Raw genomic sequence first — 17,291 nt, 5'->3', positions numbered from 1 at the left:
AAAATATTCATCTCTTTGTTTTCATGTAATCCACTACATGCAAGAGGCTTAAGAGACATTTATATTAACCATACCTGCATCTGAAAGCATTTTTACAAATGTAAACTGAACGTCATGGGTCCTTCATGTTATATTAGTATGTGGTTATATTTCTCTCCAAGTAAAGCGGCTGCTAGGAGAAACAACAACTGAATTTTATGTCAGAGACAAGCACAGGAAATAAAAATGGATATGAAAGAAGAATGCATTTGGAAAGGAAACCGGCAGTTACCAGAGTTGGAGTTTTGCCAGGCCATCTATGTATATTTATGCATATCAAAATAGAACAGGTTCAGGTACAAAACTCAAGAGGCCACATTTCTAATGTAATCCCTTCACACGTGCTACATGGTGGTACAGAACCCTTCCTGACAGACTCTGCTTACCACCCACACCATTGCTCTCTCCCAGGTCTCCTCAAATACACCTCGAGCCTCATGTTTCTACATGTCCCCTGGTCACATTCATAACTGACTTTTTCTTCAGCTCTGCCCTGCCTACAGTAATCTGAGCATCACTGCTCTTTCTTGAGAGTTTCAGTAAGGTTCATGCCCTTCCAGTCCTCCTTTTAGGAGGCTACACCAACTCCTGTTTTATATACAGAGTAGAAAGTCTTAAAAACACAATACTTAAGTTCTTTTACCGCCTTATCCTTTTTCCTAGTATTAAGACCAAACAGTTTTCTGCATATGCCTTTTGGATCTAAAAGGCTATGATAAGCAAGGTGGACCAGACATCATCTAAACGAAAGGTTGCTGCTTCATACACCATCTGCCACTGCCAGATTAACACATTGCTCCAGAAGCAGCAGAAATAACAGCCTGGTTTCCCAAAAACTTGTTGTCTAACCTCTTCCTCCTCCTCAACGGGCTGGACAAGATATGCCGTCACTGTGGCAAACCCAAAACCATCGACACACTGGTTGGATGTGCAGATGTCAAACGAGATACGGTGGCCAAATCTGCCTGCGCTACCCTCAGCTGAGGCACTCACTTAGGTCTCTCCTCTGCTCACCTGCCAATTTTCACAAAACTCATGAGAACACCATTATGTGTGAAATCTGAACCATCTGATCAGTCACAGACAGATCTGCAAGGAGGTGAATCAGAAGTGTGAGAGGGGTGAGAGAAAGAATAGCTGTTAAACAAGTAGCTTAATCCCATCAGGAAACTGTGCTTAAAACACTAACACATTTATCTACGTAGATAATAATATACCCAAGTCACCAAATTACATTAAAATAGTGTTCGATGGCCCACCTTAAACACCACACTCAAACATAACTGATGCTTAAATTAACCAAAGCCACATATTCTTTAATATTAATGTTTCTTTTCCCCAGTTCTGGCAAGAAAACACAGACACTACAGACTTTCACAGAAACTGCATGTTTGTAACATCAGGATGCTAGAAAACAAATTAAACTAAATCAAAAAACCTCAGACAAAATCCTCCTTTTTGCCACCAAAACCACACACCCATAAGCACTCATGCCACTGTCCTAATGAATCCACTTTCCAGAACCCGTGTCCTCCCAAACACCAGCAATGCTGGCCCTTGCTCTTACACCATTTCTATTTTTAGTTCTATAGAAGTGAGAAGCAGTAATAAAGCTATTAATCTTTCCTCTCCCCCTTTACTTAAATTACAAAACTGAGGTGAATCTCTAAGCTAGTTTAAACTATTAGACTCCTTAAATATGGACAATTACTTACCTTTTAGAACTACAACACTTAAACAAGAAGTTTTCAGATTATGTTGTATGACTCAAAAAAAGTAACACCATTGACATTATCCTTCAAAGTCAGTATTTGCGAAAAGACATAATGGAAGTATTTAAGAAAAAACAAACAAACAAAACCCTCAGGTACTACTGTCTTATTAAATCTTAAAGACTTTCATTTTCTACCTTCCAATGACACTAAAAGTCCCCTCCTTCTTTACACAGAGACAGGGAGATTACATCTCTTCTACTCTATTGTTCCCAGGAAATGGAATCAATGAGTTGTCCAATTCAGTTCCAATTCAAGTTCAGCTGTGAATGAAATTGTTCTCATTTGATTTCAGTTTGCACTAATGAAGCTGTTGACCCTCTTAGAGCCCCTTCTTACCTCTTCAACAGCTTTAAAACAACTGAGACAAAACCAGCAAAGTGTGAAGCTGAACCACGGATATTTTTCATGTTATTCTCTGTCTTGTTCTTTACATATTTTATAACAGAACATATAGTTGTGCACTGAGCCAAAACTTTCCCTAAGCTCTCCACTACGATACTAATCTCTTTCCTTAAACTGCTAATTTACTTAAATGTTTATTATTTTGGACTGTTCAACTCTGAACAACTTCTGCATTTTGTTGGTTATTCATACAGCTTAAGTACTTTTGAAGTTCTTTACAACTGTCTCTCTAGCTGACAAACTCAAACAGTACACATACAGAACTTCAGAGGAACCCCACTGCTAAGCTCTCATCAAAATGAAACTGGTCTTTTCATTCCTTTATCAACCGGTTTTCAGCCTATGATAATCCTTTGTTCTCACCCTACGCTTAGTTTTCTTCTCTAAAGGAACTTTGCAGAAGGCACTTTTCCAGTCTAAACAACACTAACCAGTTAACAAAATAGTAAGAAAAGGTGAAGAAGTCTACTTCACTGACATTTTACTCACATACTAGAGCCCTATCCTACACAGGACTGCTCTCTTGAATTGGGGCCATAAGCAGCAGTTCAACAAATACATGACAGCTGGTACTGTCACCAAAAGAAGCAGTTCCTTCCTCTTTCCCTTGGCTATTTGTACCCACCTTCTTCTTTCACCACACCCATAAAATGAACTGGGTTAGGGACTGTGTTTTGTAAGTCACTCAGCAAAAAAAAAAAAAAAAAAAGGGGGTGGGTAGTTTTAGTGTGGCTCAGGGCCACGATCCAGATCGCCACATAATCATTAAAATATTTCGCCAATAAAACTGAAGCAGGGGTGGTAGGATGAGTCTGAAAGGCTGGGACTGGCTTTCCTCACTGGCACTCCCTGACTGAAATGCTTGTTGGGCTGGGGGCGGGGGGGGGGGAAGGGGGAGTGCGAAATACAGCCTTATATGCAAAATCCCTCACTGGTGTCATGGAACATTTTTAGGAATGCAAACATATTAGCCTTATTTATTTCAGTAACTGCATATACAAATGGCTGGACTATTATCTCAACTGTGGTGAGTGCAAGAGCAGTGCAATTACATGCCTACGCAATCCCACATTTGACATGTCATCTTAAGCACTAGAGTTTATATTCCACTGTAATAAACGCAAGCAGATTACATATCTTGGAGCTGTATTTTGGCTCAGTTCACACTGGAAAGTTACACCACTAAGCTTATATTCCATAAAAGATTTACTAACAGCCCTGTCTAATTAAGGTTGCACAACTCTTCCATTTTTAAGATCCTGTTTTCAGCAGGTAAAACCTTGCCAAACTAACCTTTGGCAAGACCTCTCTGTCCCTCACACACACCCGACAGAGAAAGTGATCTATTCTGTTTGAGTTTCATTCTAAAAAGCAATTTCCCAGGACAAAATAACAGAGAAAATAGGTTTTATCCACATTAAACATACAATTTTCTCTCCAGTTTTCTTGAAAACGTCTAAAATATCCATGCTTTAGAACAGTTACATTAAATTAGAATGAGAAATTGTGTCTCTGTCATAAAGGCATCATCTCCGACACGTTCCAATACAGATGCGATCACACTGTCAAAGTAGAAAAAAATTCCTCCTTCATAGAACCTGCAAAGAATTTGTGGACAAAGAATTCAACTCCGTAAGATTTTGCTTCTCCAAATCAGAGCTGGACAAAAGCTTTCCTGTAATTATTTCACATGGTTCCTATAACCTACCATCAAGAAAATGAACAAGAAAAGGTACAGAGAACAGAGACCCATCTCTCAGGTATTCTTAGTCATATCCTTTCAGGCATTCAACCAGCAACAAAAGGAGAAATAAGATGACTAGCATGAACAGATATGCTAAAACCAAAGGCCCAGAAGAACTCGGAGGGACGAAAACACATCCTAAAAGTAGCAAACCCAGCCATAAGCAGGAATAGAATTCCCAAAACTTTGTCTTCCTTTGGCTGTCAGCACATAAGCTAATTCAGAAGCATCCCACAGCCATTCCTGCACTTAAAAGTAAATAATCACACCTTGCTGTACAGGTATTCCTCAACAATTTAATCTTTACTATCCTTAGGCAGATGTGACAGATTCGGTATGCTTGCAATAGTTTTTGTATTATCCAGAGTAGGTGAAACATGAGCAGAGACTAACCCACTCTAAAAAAAAAAAAAAGGGACATAAATAGCAACAAACAAAAAAAATCACTATCAAAAAACCCAACCGTGTGTGCTTTTACTCTAAGTTTTGTGCCAGAAGGCAGCAGCTTTCTAAAAATAAAATTCAGAGAGCATTTCGATATCTAATCTTTTGGAATGATCCTTTATAGTTAAATGATACAGTAGGAAAATGAAAGACAAGGTTTACTGCTTTTGACACCTTGCTGACACTAGATAAACTACAAAGAAGTATGGTAAAGCTTGTAACTCATGTTCCAAAAAGAAGAAATGGGAATTTCCTGGTGTGATTTTACATATTATTAAAATAGGCCAAGGGTCACTGTATAGCACTCTTTACAAACAGACACATCACTTGCACAAAAAAGTTGACGGTAAGTTCACTGTACTGCTTACCTCCTCTTACGCAAAGGCACAATGAGCCTTTGCTCTGAGGCCACGGTAGGAACAGCTCCAATGTCCCCAACTCATTCAACTCTGACCTTTTCTTATCAAGACAGCTCACAAATTACATACAAACTTCCTCGTACAAACTGCAAAATAAATTTGAAGATCCCCACTTGATCACAGCATAACCTGCACATATATCATACCCATCAGAGAACGCTGCATTTAAGCCATGGCATAAACTAAAAGTTTCTCTGTGGTATGTTGTTATCCAATCTACTGAGTCACATCAGGTATTTTTGCACATTCAAAGAAAACACAAAACAAGAACGATTTTGTTGCTCCATTTCACACACTTCCTGACCTCAAAAACACGAGTTGTTTCCCCCATGTCCCTCCCCGCTCAGTTCTCAAGAGTTAGTGACCAGTCCCAAAACCAAAATATTGCCAGTTAAAAATCATACTTTAGGAACAGAGGAAGGTAGAAAACAATGGCAGGGTAGGAGGCATAGATAGGTCTCCCGAAATAACACCTGCTGCATTATTCAGGGCAAAAAAATTACTTTATCTCATCTCTTTTCTCCAGCTTCTGCTGCACTTCCTGCCCGAGGAGAGGGGCCGACTTGTCATGAGAAGCAGCACAGACAGCGCATGCTGTCTGCACCGAGGAAGTGTTGTCACAGCAACTCCACCTGTATCTTTTACAGTTCTGGAAGACAAAAATATTTGCATTCTTAGAAGATTAGAGGAGTTGAGACTTTTGACTGATGAAAAAACAATGAGTGGTCACTACTTAATCATACATACAAATCAGCCAATAAATTTGAAATCACTTGAGGGAAGAGAAGAGGGGACACAACTGAAAATCCAGAATTCAACTTTACTCTACTTGGCTGAATAACAAAGAAGACACTCTTTAAATATCACCTTCCCAGCTGACACAGAACAGTAACAGGCAATACCATAGGATTAGTTAACTTTTTATTAAGCACTGCATCATTATACCAGTAAGCATACTCACACCACTAAGACTTCTGTGTGTGTGTTAACAGAGGTGTATGGCTCTTCCCTTGTCAGCCCACAGCCCACCAACCTGTCCAACACTATTGCAGGTTGTTGGACAGGCTGGTGTCCAAGATGCTGAAACAGAAGGTTTTGTCAAGTTGTCCTTTTCACTGCTGGAGTATGAAATATTCCAAGCACAACTCTCAAGGAAACCCCCTCCCAAGATGCACATGATCCTGTTGTCCACACGCACACTTCTCTCCCCTGGTGCTCTGACAGGCAGAAGAGCGCTGACGGTTGCTGCAGACAGAGGACACTCATCCTCCACCAGTTCCTCCCTGTCCTCAGCCAGAGGTACAGGCTGGGCACACACCACCGCCCCTTACAGTGGGAGCAAGCTGTGTGGAGCAGAGTGAAGCACATTAGCATCACAAGTATCAGGACTGCATTGCTAGCTGATTACTCTGCTGTCGTAGAGACTTCTAATTGCGATACCGCAACAACACTATCATAGGCTAATGCTAACATCTGCATTTAGACAGCAGGAGAAGACAACAAAACAGTTTGTCTAAGCGCATTTAAGCAAAGCAAGCTTTTCTCTAGCAGCCCTATTTTTAGCAATTTCATTAGATACAGGGATATTAAGCTTTAGTCTGCAATAGCTACTTGCCCAAAGAAGTTCAAATCTAGAAGATGGCTGCTTTCAAACCAGTTTTGTAGGTGAGCAGGAGGTCATCAGAAATTCACCACCACAGATATGCTCCATCTCCCTTCCATCACATCTACTGCAATACTTAGTGGTTTCTGGTTTACTTGTATATTAAATGACAAATTGTAGTATAGGGGAAAAAAGGTACTTGCCAACAAAGGATCAAGCACTCTCGAGTTTGCTTTTTTTAGAATGCATCTTCCAACAAATGCAGGAAAATATTTAGAAGTGTTATTCAAAGGTGCCTTTCAAATCACACGAACATGCAGATTCCGAGTGTCCTAACTGAACAGCTCCTACAACAAGAGCAATACATTTATATAAAAAGCCTTAAAAAAAGGAAAAGGCTTAGAAGAGTTACAAGGCGGCCTTTCTGAAAGCATATAAAAATGAAATAACATTGCTAGACTATCTGAACGTTCTTCATAAAAAGACACTCAGTCTTCCTTTTCATAAGAAACACTACAGAGTTCAAGAGAACAACATCGATATTTATCATACTCTGCCCTTTTAAAAATCAAAGGCAACCAATTATACCCAAGTTCTCTCTCATACTTGCATCTTAAGAAGAAAAAGATTAGGGAAAGGAGAGTGACCTTTACAATTTCTCTTCCCATTCCTTCCTTTATTTTGCTTGTCCAGTTACACACTGTCTCTTTACATAACATCAAGTGCATCTGCAAACAGAAATACCTACGTTTATGAAAAAGCACAGACTAGAGCTGCTGATACAGACACAGATCATGTACTTTCTGTGACAAATCCTCTAGGATCCTAGCACAAAGGCACAGGTTTACGCACGGGTGGGCAGGAGAAGGGCAGACCTAGTTCATGAGTTTTCCTCAGCTCTTCCAGCTTTATTCAATAAAATATACCAACAATTACGCAACAGCAGCAAAGCCCAGAAGGCAAATCTAGCACTCACTATATTTTCTTCATTTGGTGTTGAGCTCTCTCCTACACATTACACACAAACTTACAGAGGAAAAAAAAGTCCGCCCTGAATCTACTTTGCAGGCTGAGTTTAAGTTCCTAATTACAAACAGTTCATGTCACTTCTCACCCAACAGATGACCCAAGATCGGAAGGGGAAAAAGTAAATAAATTAAAAAAACTGAAACACACCTTCAACGCAACTGAAGCAGAACACTACCTCCAATTAAAAGACAAGTAAACTTATTTAGCTGGTTACCCTCTCAATCCAGAAGAAAAAAAAACCCCACAAACTCACCAACTGCTCTGCTACTCAAAAGAAAAGAAATATCCTTAATCTTCTGAATGAACCCATACATACCTACTATCTTGTATTTACTTTTGCAAAGATGGAGCATATTGAAGCTTATCTTTGACTTGTTTTTTGGAATTGAAAACAGAATAATTCTGGAGCAATGTCTCTTTCAGATGCACCACTGCAAGTCTTAGACACCAGCTCTAATAAAGTAGTATTGCAGTTCTGAATGAGTTATGTTGTACTCTATAATAAAGATGGGACCTAGCGACAGTCTTTTATAGATCTATCAATCTGGAAACAGACACATAAATTACTCCATCTACGAATGTTGAAGTCAGAAAGATACACTTTCCAGGTTTGTTCTGCATGTGGTGGTGAGCACTGATGAGGGTAAAGAAAGAATGGACAAAGAAAGAAGCTATTCTTGCTATTTTGTAGCTTTCAGTATAAAACATGTTAATGTCTTCACATCAAATAAAATACATGGAAACTGAGACTTTGTACAAGTGTTTGCTTAAAATCCTCCCCAAAACAAAAGCCATGCTTTATAGTGAAAAGCGAAAAGAAGGGCCTCCTTACCCGTACACCATCCCAGAAAAAACTTCTGTGGAGCTGTTTGTAAATTATACTTCAAATAAACATACTAAGACATTTCAAGACTGTAAAACAAAGGATTTCAAATTGTCAAGGTACATCAGCAACACCAATCAACAGATGCTTCAGGAAGACTCTAGGATATGCAGCCCATGCTAAGATCGCTTTCCAAGCAACAGGCAAAAGAAACCACACAGTTCTGCAGTCAGCAGTAAAACTATCCCAAGGAAACTACATTCAAAAATTGAGAACCACATCATCATGGGACAATGGCTTGAATTTTAACTAGCATGTTCAATATACACAGCAAATCCCCAGGGTCATATGCTCTATGACTTTAACATTACCATTATGCCCATAAACTTTCCCATTTCCAATTAACAACATACACGACACCTTGAAAGTCAATCCTTCCTTCTGGAAGGCCTTTGCGCTTTAAGGCATAAAGCAGACTTCCAAAAATATACCTGCCACTGCAAATACTATGTGGACTTCTTTTAATGAGCAAATATAAACATATAAAAAGATTTTTAAAACAGCATATCTGGAAAAGCTTGAGCTGTACCAGGCAAGGCAATTTTGAAGCAGTGCAACGTTGCGACAGTTCTAGCCCGACAGACCAGAATCTAGCTTGCTGCTGCCACCATCTCCTCAAGAAGAACTGGAAGCTCACCTAGAGTATCCACAGAAACTTTGTGCATCTTGGAAAGGCACACGACAGGGTTATCAAAAGGCACATTATCACAGAGGCTTCAGCTCTTGCAGCCTAACAAAAAGAGAACTCCACCTGGGTCAGCACTGACTTTCTAACTAATCAGGAGTCTGACCAGACTCCAGCGCTGTGTGCTGCCATTCTTTTTTTTCCTTGTTTACATGGACAAGACCTGCAGATGCAGCCTGGGCAGAAGAGAGGGAAAGAATTTTAGAAGGGCTGTTCGTACTTTGCACTCAGTAGATTAATTTCCTCCCTTTTCAAGGTCTAAGCACAGACAAAGAATTGATGGCTGTTTTCTTGCACAAAGTGCAGTAGCCAGGATGAAAATCAGTGCATTCGAGGACAAGACTAGAGCCTTCCTTAATATTTCAGTTCAGTTCATCACCTGGATAAGCCTATGAATACTAACAAACAAAAACAAGTTCCATAATAACTTTAAAGCAAGCATGCAGAGGGGAAAAACCCTACGGATTCTGTAATTAGCTCTGCTAACAGTAAATGAAGAGCCATACAGTCGAGAAACATTGTGTATCACTATTTGTATGAATGAGGTTCCCTCTGTTTCCCTTCATTCTGAAGCAGCAGAAAAGACAGTCGCTGTTGCAAGGAATAGAAGACCTACTCTTCTGACATGAGGTTCGTGTCAAACTTCTTAGCCTTGTGTCCTGACAGTTTTAAGTGGAGATTATTTAGATGCATAGATTCAGTAAAGAAAAGTTTGGCTCTATCAGCGACATGCACAGGACAAATCAACCCTCTTCTGAGCAGACGTACCTTTTTCATGTAACACTAAAACAAAGTGATCATGATACTCAGGAAAAATCACATTTCCAATTATACTATGACAGAATACCGAATGAGAAACTCTTACTTAACATGTAAGTTTGTACCTATGATTTAAAAAAATGTTTCAGTACGCGCAGCATCTCGATTCAGAAATACAAAGCATCTGCATAAGAAACCTGGAAGAAAAACATCCCACATATCCACTATGTTTACATACTCCCCTACGTGTCCCCATACTAAAACATCTGTGTTTTAACACTTATTTACACCTTTATATTTGTAAATTTTAAATTAATAAGACATTCTTACCTGTATATCCTGCCCACCAGCCCCAGGAAGCCACCATAGCTAAAAGCCACTTAAATAATACTCCTTCGATATACCAGAAGCTTTTACTATCCAACACTCGGAGAGGCTGCAGGATAATTAAATACAAGACGTAGGACGGAATAGCAACCAGGTTATTGGCGACCATAAAAGCGAACCTGAGGAGTGCTTTCAGGCAGGTATAGCCCACCCGCTGGGCCTGCTCTAGAGTCACGGCCATTCTCTTCACAGCGGCGGGCGCGGGACCGTCCTACGGGGAGAGGAAAAACAAGGCACAGGTAGCGCTGTCCGAGCGGGGCGAGGGGAGCCGAGGGTGACTGCCCACCGCCCCCAGACCCAGCCCACTCCCGGGAGCTGCCCGCGCCTGCCGCCGCTGTCAGTCATCGGGGAAGGAAGCTACCCCCACTCCAGGGGGGCACGAAGGAAGCGGCGCGACCCTCCAGCCGGCGCCGCAGCGGGGGCCGCCTCGCCTTCCCTCACCTCTCCTCAGCGGGCTCCGGGGGACCCCAGCCCGCAGCTCCCCTGAGCGGTACACACGCGCGGTCCCACCCGGCCTCTATCTTCCCCCCAAAAAAGGTCGCGGGCGCTACCCTGTCTGCCGGCGGCCTCTCCCCCCGTCCCAGAGCGGCTGACAGGAGCCGGGACCCGAGGGCGGCGCTAAGGGGACCCGGCGGCGGCGGGCCCGGCCGCGGGACTCACCTCCGGCAGGGCGGCGGAGCCGCGGCGGAAGCGGCGGCGAGGCTGGGGGAGCTGGGCCCGGCGGCGGCGGCGGCAGTCCCGGCTGGCGGCGGCGGGTGGCGGTGGCTCATGGACCCGGAGGTGGCTGGCCCGGCCGCGGCAGCACTACTCGCCCTGCGGCTCCCTGCGGAGAGAGGGGGGCGGCGGCGTGAGCGCGGGGGCCGGCGGGCGGGGAGGCGGGAGCGCCGGGCGGGCAGGCGCAGACCGCGGGTTCACCTCGGTTCTCCCGCGCCGGCAGCCGCGCCGGGCCCCCCTTCTTTTCTCCTCCCTCCCCTTACCCTTCCCCTCCCTGCCTGCTCGTCTCCACACGGGGCTCCGCGGGCGGGACCGCGCCGAGCGCCGGCCCCGCAAGGACAGGCGGGTGCCGCGGGCGGGGGGGGGGGGGGGGAGGGAGGGAGGACCCTGCACCTGTTGGGGGCGGGGGGCCCGGCCCGCGCACGGTCCGTACCTCGGCACCGCCGCCTCCGTCCCCGGCGCGGGCAGCGCGGGCCGCCCGGGGTTCATGCCGGCCGGTGGGGCCGCGCTCCCCGCCCCCGCCGGCTGCGTGTCCGCCGTGACCGCCCGCTGCCGAGAAGCGGGGCTGGCGCTGCGGCGAGCGCCGCCCCCCGCCGGAGAGCGCGGGCGGCTGCGCCCCCCGCCCCTGCACACACACTCAGACGCTCGGCAGGACGGAGTAGAGCGCGCGCCGCCGCGCTCCGCCCCCGCCGCCCGGCTGGCGGCTCCCCCCGCCTCGGGAAAGCCTCCCGAACCGGCCCGTGAGCTGCCCCTGCTCCGCGGAGGGGGCAGAAGCAGGGGGTGCCACTGCGGAGGCTCCCCGCCGCTTCTGCTCCTGTCCCGGAGCCCGGCGGAGCAAGGCCGGGACGGGCGAGGAGTAAAACGGTCTGGCCCACGCACCGCGCCGGACCCCTCGGCGACCATCTGGGTTAATCCCCCTTTCGCAGCTCTTTTAGTTAAAATTGGGTAAACGGGGAAAGCGGAAGAGGGGACACTGCCACAGATCCCCTCCGCACCACCCGAGACGCTCCTGCCCAGCACCGCAACACCACATTTTGTCCCTGTAGTCCTAAATCTTTCACGTGCTTTTTATATGTCAACTTCGTCATTCTCTCTCTTTCATCCCTCCCCTGCAGCTGCAAACACCATCTTCTACTTCCAGAAAACCCTGACAGAGATCCGTGATCATGCTGCAGCAACACTTGGCCCAAGCCCTGCTCTCCCTCAGGGCTGGCTCAGAAGCAGCTCAGGAGGGAGATTTCACAGCCCTCTCCAGACAACCTGTGCCCCAACAAAAACCGCTCCAGCGTGAGGAGTAATTGCATGATCCTTTGTAGCAATACAGGACTGTTGCCTTTCATCCATTCACTGTGCCTGTCAGACACAAGTTGTCTCCTGTCTTCTCTGTAACCCCTGTACAGGCCTTGGAAGAGCACTGTCAGACCTCCTTCAGCTCTCTCCAGACTCCCCAGGCCCAGTTTCCTCAGCTTAGTTCAACCTACAATACCTACACTGAGCAGAATGGCTCATGCAAGTGATTTTAACTCGGTTTGTGTTCTTGGGGAATAGAAGCCGATGAAAAAACAACTACACCTTAAGAAGGAGACATGCTAGAAGGTCTTTTGTGCTGGGAAAAAAAAAAGGAAAATTTTCAAACTGTAATACTTAGACTGAAGAACGTATCACTTTCACATACAAACCATACCCTGCATAAAGCTAGACTCATTGTCTAGGAAACAGTGGACTTTAGAGATGACTGCACCATCAACAAAATTAAATCCCAACCTCCATTTCAGGATGAAAACAAAGTTGTTACTGCAGATAAATTTAATTTGCGAATTTAAAAACGCAAACAACCAAATAGTGCCATCATGTTCTATTTGAGCAAAACAAAACAAAACTGCTGACCTTCTTGACAAAAAGGATGCGTCTTGCATAAGTGTTTCCAAGTCTGGCTGTTTTCCTGTCGATGTTATTTTTATTACTAGGTTAAATTTGACAGTTGCACTCAGTAATCATTATGGAGTCAGCTTGAGCTGTTCTGAAGTGTTACCAGCTTCAGTAAGACTTGGGGGTTTTGGGTTTGGGTTTTTTTTTTCCTATCTCATGCAAACAACTCTGGGCATACACTTGAACTTACTCTCAGCAAAATTTTTCTCCAAAATTCTCAGGTAGAAAAAGGACAGTTTTTAGGCCAGAATTAAAGTTACATTTTAATTTTTACATCCCAACAGCAAAATGAAGCCTTGTTTATATATTATTCCAAGATGAAAAACATGAATTATGATTCATTTTTATAAAGTTTGGTACCTCTTAATGTTATTCACACTGTATGATTTAGAATAATATTCTCAAATCTCATGCATCAAAATGAGGGACTGCAGAAATGATGTTAGACAACTAACGAATTAGGCAATTTATATTGCAGAAAGGAATCGCACATGGGGAAGCAGGCCTACAAAGCGCTCTTTGTCAGAGTGACTGCCTTAAAGCTTAGGAAGCTGTGGTTTAGCATTTTGCTGAATGAGCTAGTAGCAAAGACCCACCCCTGTTCCTCATTTCCTGGCCTTCACGTGGACAACCCAAGTCCTAGGAAAGAGGCACAAGGAAATATCCCTTACGGATCTTGAGAAGCCTGCTATCATCCAGTCTGAGCCTCTGAAGAATCCTTTCTAGTATAAAGCAACACATACGTGTATATATATACGCGCCATTACTGCGAACAAAAAGAACGAAACAACTAATCAGTAGAAATTTTTTTCATTTGGTCAATAACTGTTAACGCTGGAGCTCAGAAGTTTCACAACTGGTTTTTGGTTTTCTTTTTTTTTTTTTTAATTCTAATTTCTGGAAGCAATTCCTTATAATCTCTGAGCTTCATGAGCTTTCATTATGTATTGTTTGTCATTTTACTATTATAAATGCAAAAAAAAAAAGCGGCAAAAGATTAACATAAGCAACTCTCAATTTGTGGCTTTTTTAACCGTTTCTCTAAAGTTTACATATTTTTTGACTGAATAGCCCCCTGTAACTATGTCTTTTCAGCCTCATGGAAATACTGACAAGGATGTCACTAGTGATCACTGTAAAAATACATTTTAATGTGCTAATTAACTGGCAGATACAGATACTAACATTGGTAATATTAGGTGATTAACCAGTGTCAAGGATTGCTGAAGCAGATAATTAAATATTGGAGTTGTCTCCCACTCACCTCCAAAAAAACCTACAGACCTAAAACACAGAAAAAGAAGGTTAGACTTACTCCTGCCTATAAGAAGGAAGAACATGTTATTGCTGAGGTGGGGGTGTTACACAGTAACAAACAAACACGTCTGTTACATTCAGTTACTTTAAAAAGTTATCCTGAACAGCATATAGGTTACTGCAAGGGAGCTGCACAGCCTGGAAGCTTCTTCATTCACACAGGCTGGATTTGATGACTGTGTCTGGCTGCAGGATTCAAGTCAGCTTTTATTCATAAACTCCTTGAGAGACTTTTGAAGAAGATAACTTTTTTTGTCTCTGGGTACACTTCAAGAAGTGGTTAGCCACTGTCATTCTCATACGCTACTGTTCAATGGCACATATTTGCATTCCAACTTTGCCGTAGCATTAGAGGTGCCTGCAAGCGTAGCTGCGAGGAGGGAATGCGTTGCAGACATTCAAGTAGCCCACGAAGTCACGGAGGCATGGATAACCATAATGAAATCCAGGTTCAAAGCTGTAAACACCAAACCAGCTAAAAGATTTGTTTCTGGAGTTCAGAAACAGCAAGTTTTGGAATGCTTTTGAACTTCTGTCTGAGTCAAAGATTGGGAAATAAAAAACTGCTCATTTGTCCCAACCAGATTCAATCAGTTCTCCCTGCTTGCCTTCCTTGTAGCAAACTGAAGTCACAGATGCCATACAGTTGGAAAAAAAAGGGTTAGGAGGATGCACTTGTGTGCTGATGACACTAAAACAAAAATTGCCTGTAAAGATCATAAAGGCCTGTCACACAGAGAGAGCAAAGACAAGAAAATAGCCTGAGAAATCTCAGAAATTCTAGAGAGCAGAAAACAACTACTGTTCCCAACCTTTCAGAAAGAGCAACTTGCTATTTGGGAAATTGTATAAAGTTTTCTTTAAAAAAAAATAGCATGACAGAAAAGATGAAAGTAGACAAAACTGCCATGAGGAACTACAAAGATGGGAGCATGTGCACAGCAGACTGCTGGAAGGTGCATATGAAATAGGGCATATACTCAAGCAAGCACAAATCCAGAAAGCGTAGTTAGCATTGGATTTGGAAGAATAACAGTTTAAAGAAGCACCAAGAAGAGCTTAACAACTACGTTTTCTTTAGACTGCAATAAAGAAAGAAGGGAAAAGAACTGTAAGGGAAAATAATAAACAAAAGGTAGAAAGTTGTGGGCTCTTTTAAAAAAAAAACCCATATGTATATATATAATTAAATTTTAACCTCCAATCCTGAGCTGCTTTACAGAGTGTCAAATACCCTGGTGTGGAGGGTTTTTGCATTGCTGTCTTCAGAACATTAAACCTTTCATTCATTCATTTTCATAATACAGAATATTATGGAAGGTTTAACTGTTAACAGTAGCTTCCACTACATCCTCTGTATGAGAGGCAAAATCACCTCCATTCTCTTAAGTAAATTCTTAAATTTAAAGGACAGTATCAGTCACTCCATCTACCAGCTGTACCTCAAGAGGAACGAAGGAAACATGCTTGTTAAAGTCCCTTGATCTTCAGTGGCAAGCTGTTCTTACGTCCTTTCTCCTACTCATCCAAGAGTACACCACACTTTTTAAAAGCTCAGCTTTCAGTAATCTTTTAGATACATGAGTTCCTTTTGAAGACTCACATCCATTTATCTCACACAAAATGCAAAACCCAGGCCATTTTCCTTTTGTGATTTTTCTCTGGGAAGTAAATGTTATAAGACTATTTGACCTTTCGGTCATTTGTGGTTATTTAGATCTCAGTTCTTTTAAGGACACATCAAAGTAACACAAAGGAGCTGTTAAAACGGAAGTAAAGTGTGGCATTGACTTTAACAGTTGTTATGTTCCTGTATTTATGTAAAAAAGCTTTAACTGACCTGACACAGGGCTCAGCCCCTTAACAAGCTCCCTTCCCTTGCCCCCCGCTCCAGATCCCCCATGCAGTATCCCCCACCAAGATCAGCCAGCTGCAGACAAGTCAGCCTTACCAGTTCTTACAGTTCTAGCACAGAGTTGTCATTTTTGCTCATTTTCTCTAATAGATTAAGCTCTTGGATGAAAGCCTAAGTTTTTTTGCATTAAAAAATTATAGGCCTCAGAGAAAATATGTCACAAGCATGACCAAAACCTTCAGGCTCATGATAAATGCACGCTTTTTTTTTTCTCCCCCCTCTACTAGCTTGAGTTGACATCAGACCTGAGACAGTGTTAGTTCTAAGAAGACTGCAGGATGCCAAGTTAAGGCCTTGAGTTGTTTTAGGGCCATTTTTTTCCTGAGAGAAGGTGGCAAAGAAGATTTCCTGGTTTTAAACAAACGATCTATATAAACACACAATCAAATAAACCAAAGAAGCCAAAAAGTAATTGGTAGGGTAAGAGAGACTAAACAAACAGAAGGTATTTCTTCTGAGTAAATAAAAATAGCACTGAAGTAGCAGAGTCACGTTTTTTGACCCCAAATCTGTTTGGGTTTTTTTTAGTCAGGAATCATTAAATATTATGCAAGTTGGATTGTTACATAGTTCTTTGAGTTAATATTTCATTCTAAAATTTTTGTAAGCCTAAATGAGACCGAGTCAACATTTTATAACCAGGTATTACTGCATTTGTAATTTTGCTCTAGGGAATTTTATATAGTTAGACACGGACAGAAGAACAAACTCTGGTTCCAGTGAGGAAACATCCCCTCACATTCCACTCCAGTGCAATGCCTGAAATTCTATCCAACATAAAGTAAAAATTAAAATTCGACACACAGTTGCTGGGGAGAGCAAGCCAAGCCATAGCCAAGGACACCATATGACATGAAAGACACAGCTATGCTAAACCAGTACACGTACGCATTATCAAGTGTGCTACTGGGGAAGAGAGAAGACCACTCAATATGTAATGCTGGGTCTGGCTACGGTCCCATCACTTCACCTAGTAAGTCCTGCAACAAAATGGATCTTTATACAGTGAGAAATCTCAAGAATGTGTACTGTACTCTCCCTGCTCTGCACTTCAGATTGAACTCTGTTGGATTACTGCTGCTTAGTTTAATTGGCCAGCATTGTTGGGCACTCTCTACAGGAGTGTATTTTTGTCCCATTTGATAGCTAATTCTTATTTATCATCTGTTTTCCAATGGCCTCCTGAGGCCAAGGCTGTGTCAAAATAGATTTGCTGGGTATGGACACATGTGAAGTGATAGTTCAAA

At 42.9% G+C, this 17,291-nt stretch overlaps 2 protein-coding genes across 5 annotated transcripts in view; both read right to left on the bottom strand.

The window, feature by feature from the left end:
- Positions 1-11,384, bottom strand: part of LPGAT1 (lysophosphatidylglycerol acyltransferase 1) — a 68,759-nt gene extending 57,375 nt beyond the window's left edge. The window contains exons 1-3 of one of the 4 annotated variants that reach the window (XM_068401353.1): positions 11,317-11,384; positions 10,830-10,992; positions 10,113-10,380 (exon numbers count right to left, since the gene is read on the bottom strand). In XM_068401353.1, the coding sequence (XP_068257454.1) occupies positions 10,113-10,350 (238 nt within the window). In that variant the 5' untranslated portion in view covers positions 10,351-10,380; positions 10,830-10,992; positions 11,317-11,384. Of the gene's footprint in view, positions 1-8,975; positions 9,200-10,112; positions 10,381-10,829; positions 10,993-11,084; positions 11,224-11,316 lie in introns of those variants that run through there. The other 3 variants (XM_068401369.1, XM_068401361.1, XM_068401378.1) reach the window with 3 other exon arrangements.
- LOC137677773 (uncharacterized) lies at positions 10,974-11,786 on the bottom strand. Its single transcript, XM_068425394.1, has one exon. It carries the CDS (start codon positions 11,784-11,786, stop codon positions 10,974-10,976), a length of 813 nt encoding a protein of 270 aa, XP_068281495.1.
- Positions 11,787-17,291: the final 5,505 nt, after the last annotated feature.

Source organism: Nyctibius grandis, chromosome 1, assembly GCF_013368605.1.
Source record: "Nyctibius grandis isolate bNycGra1 chromosome 1, bNycGra1.pri, whole genome shotgun sequence".
NCBI lineage: Eukaryota > Metazoa > Chordata > Aves > Nyctibiiformes > Nyctibiidae > Nyctibius > Nyctibius grandis.
This window is presented reverse-complemented; position numbering and strand designations above follow the sequence as displayed.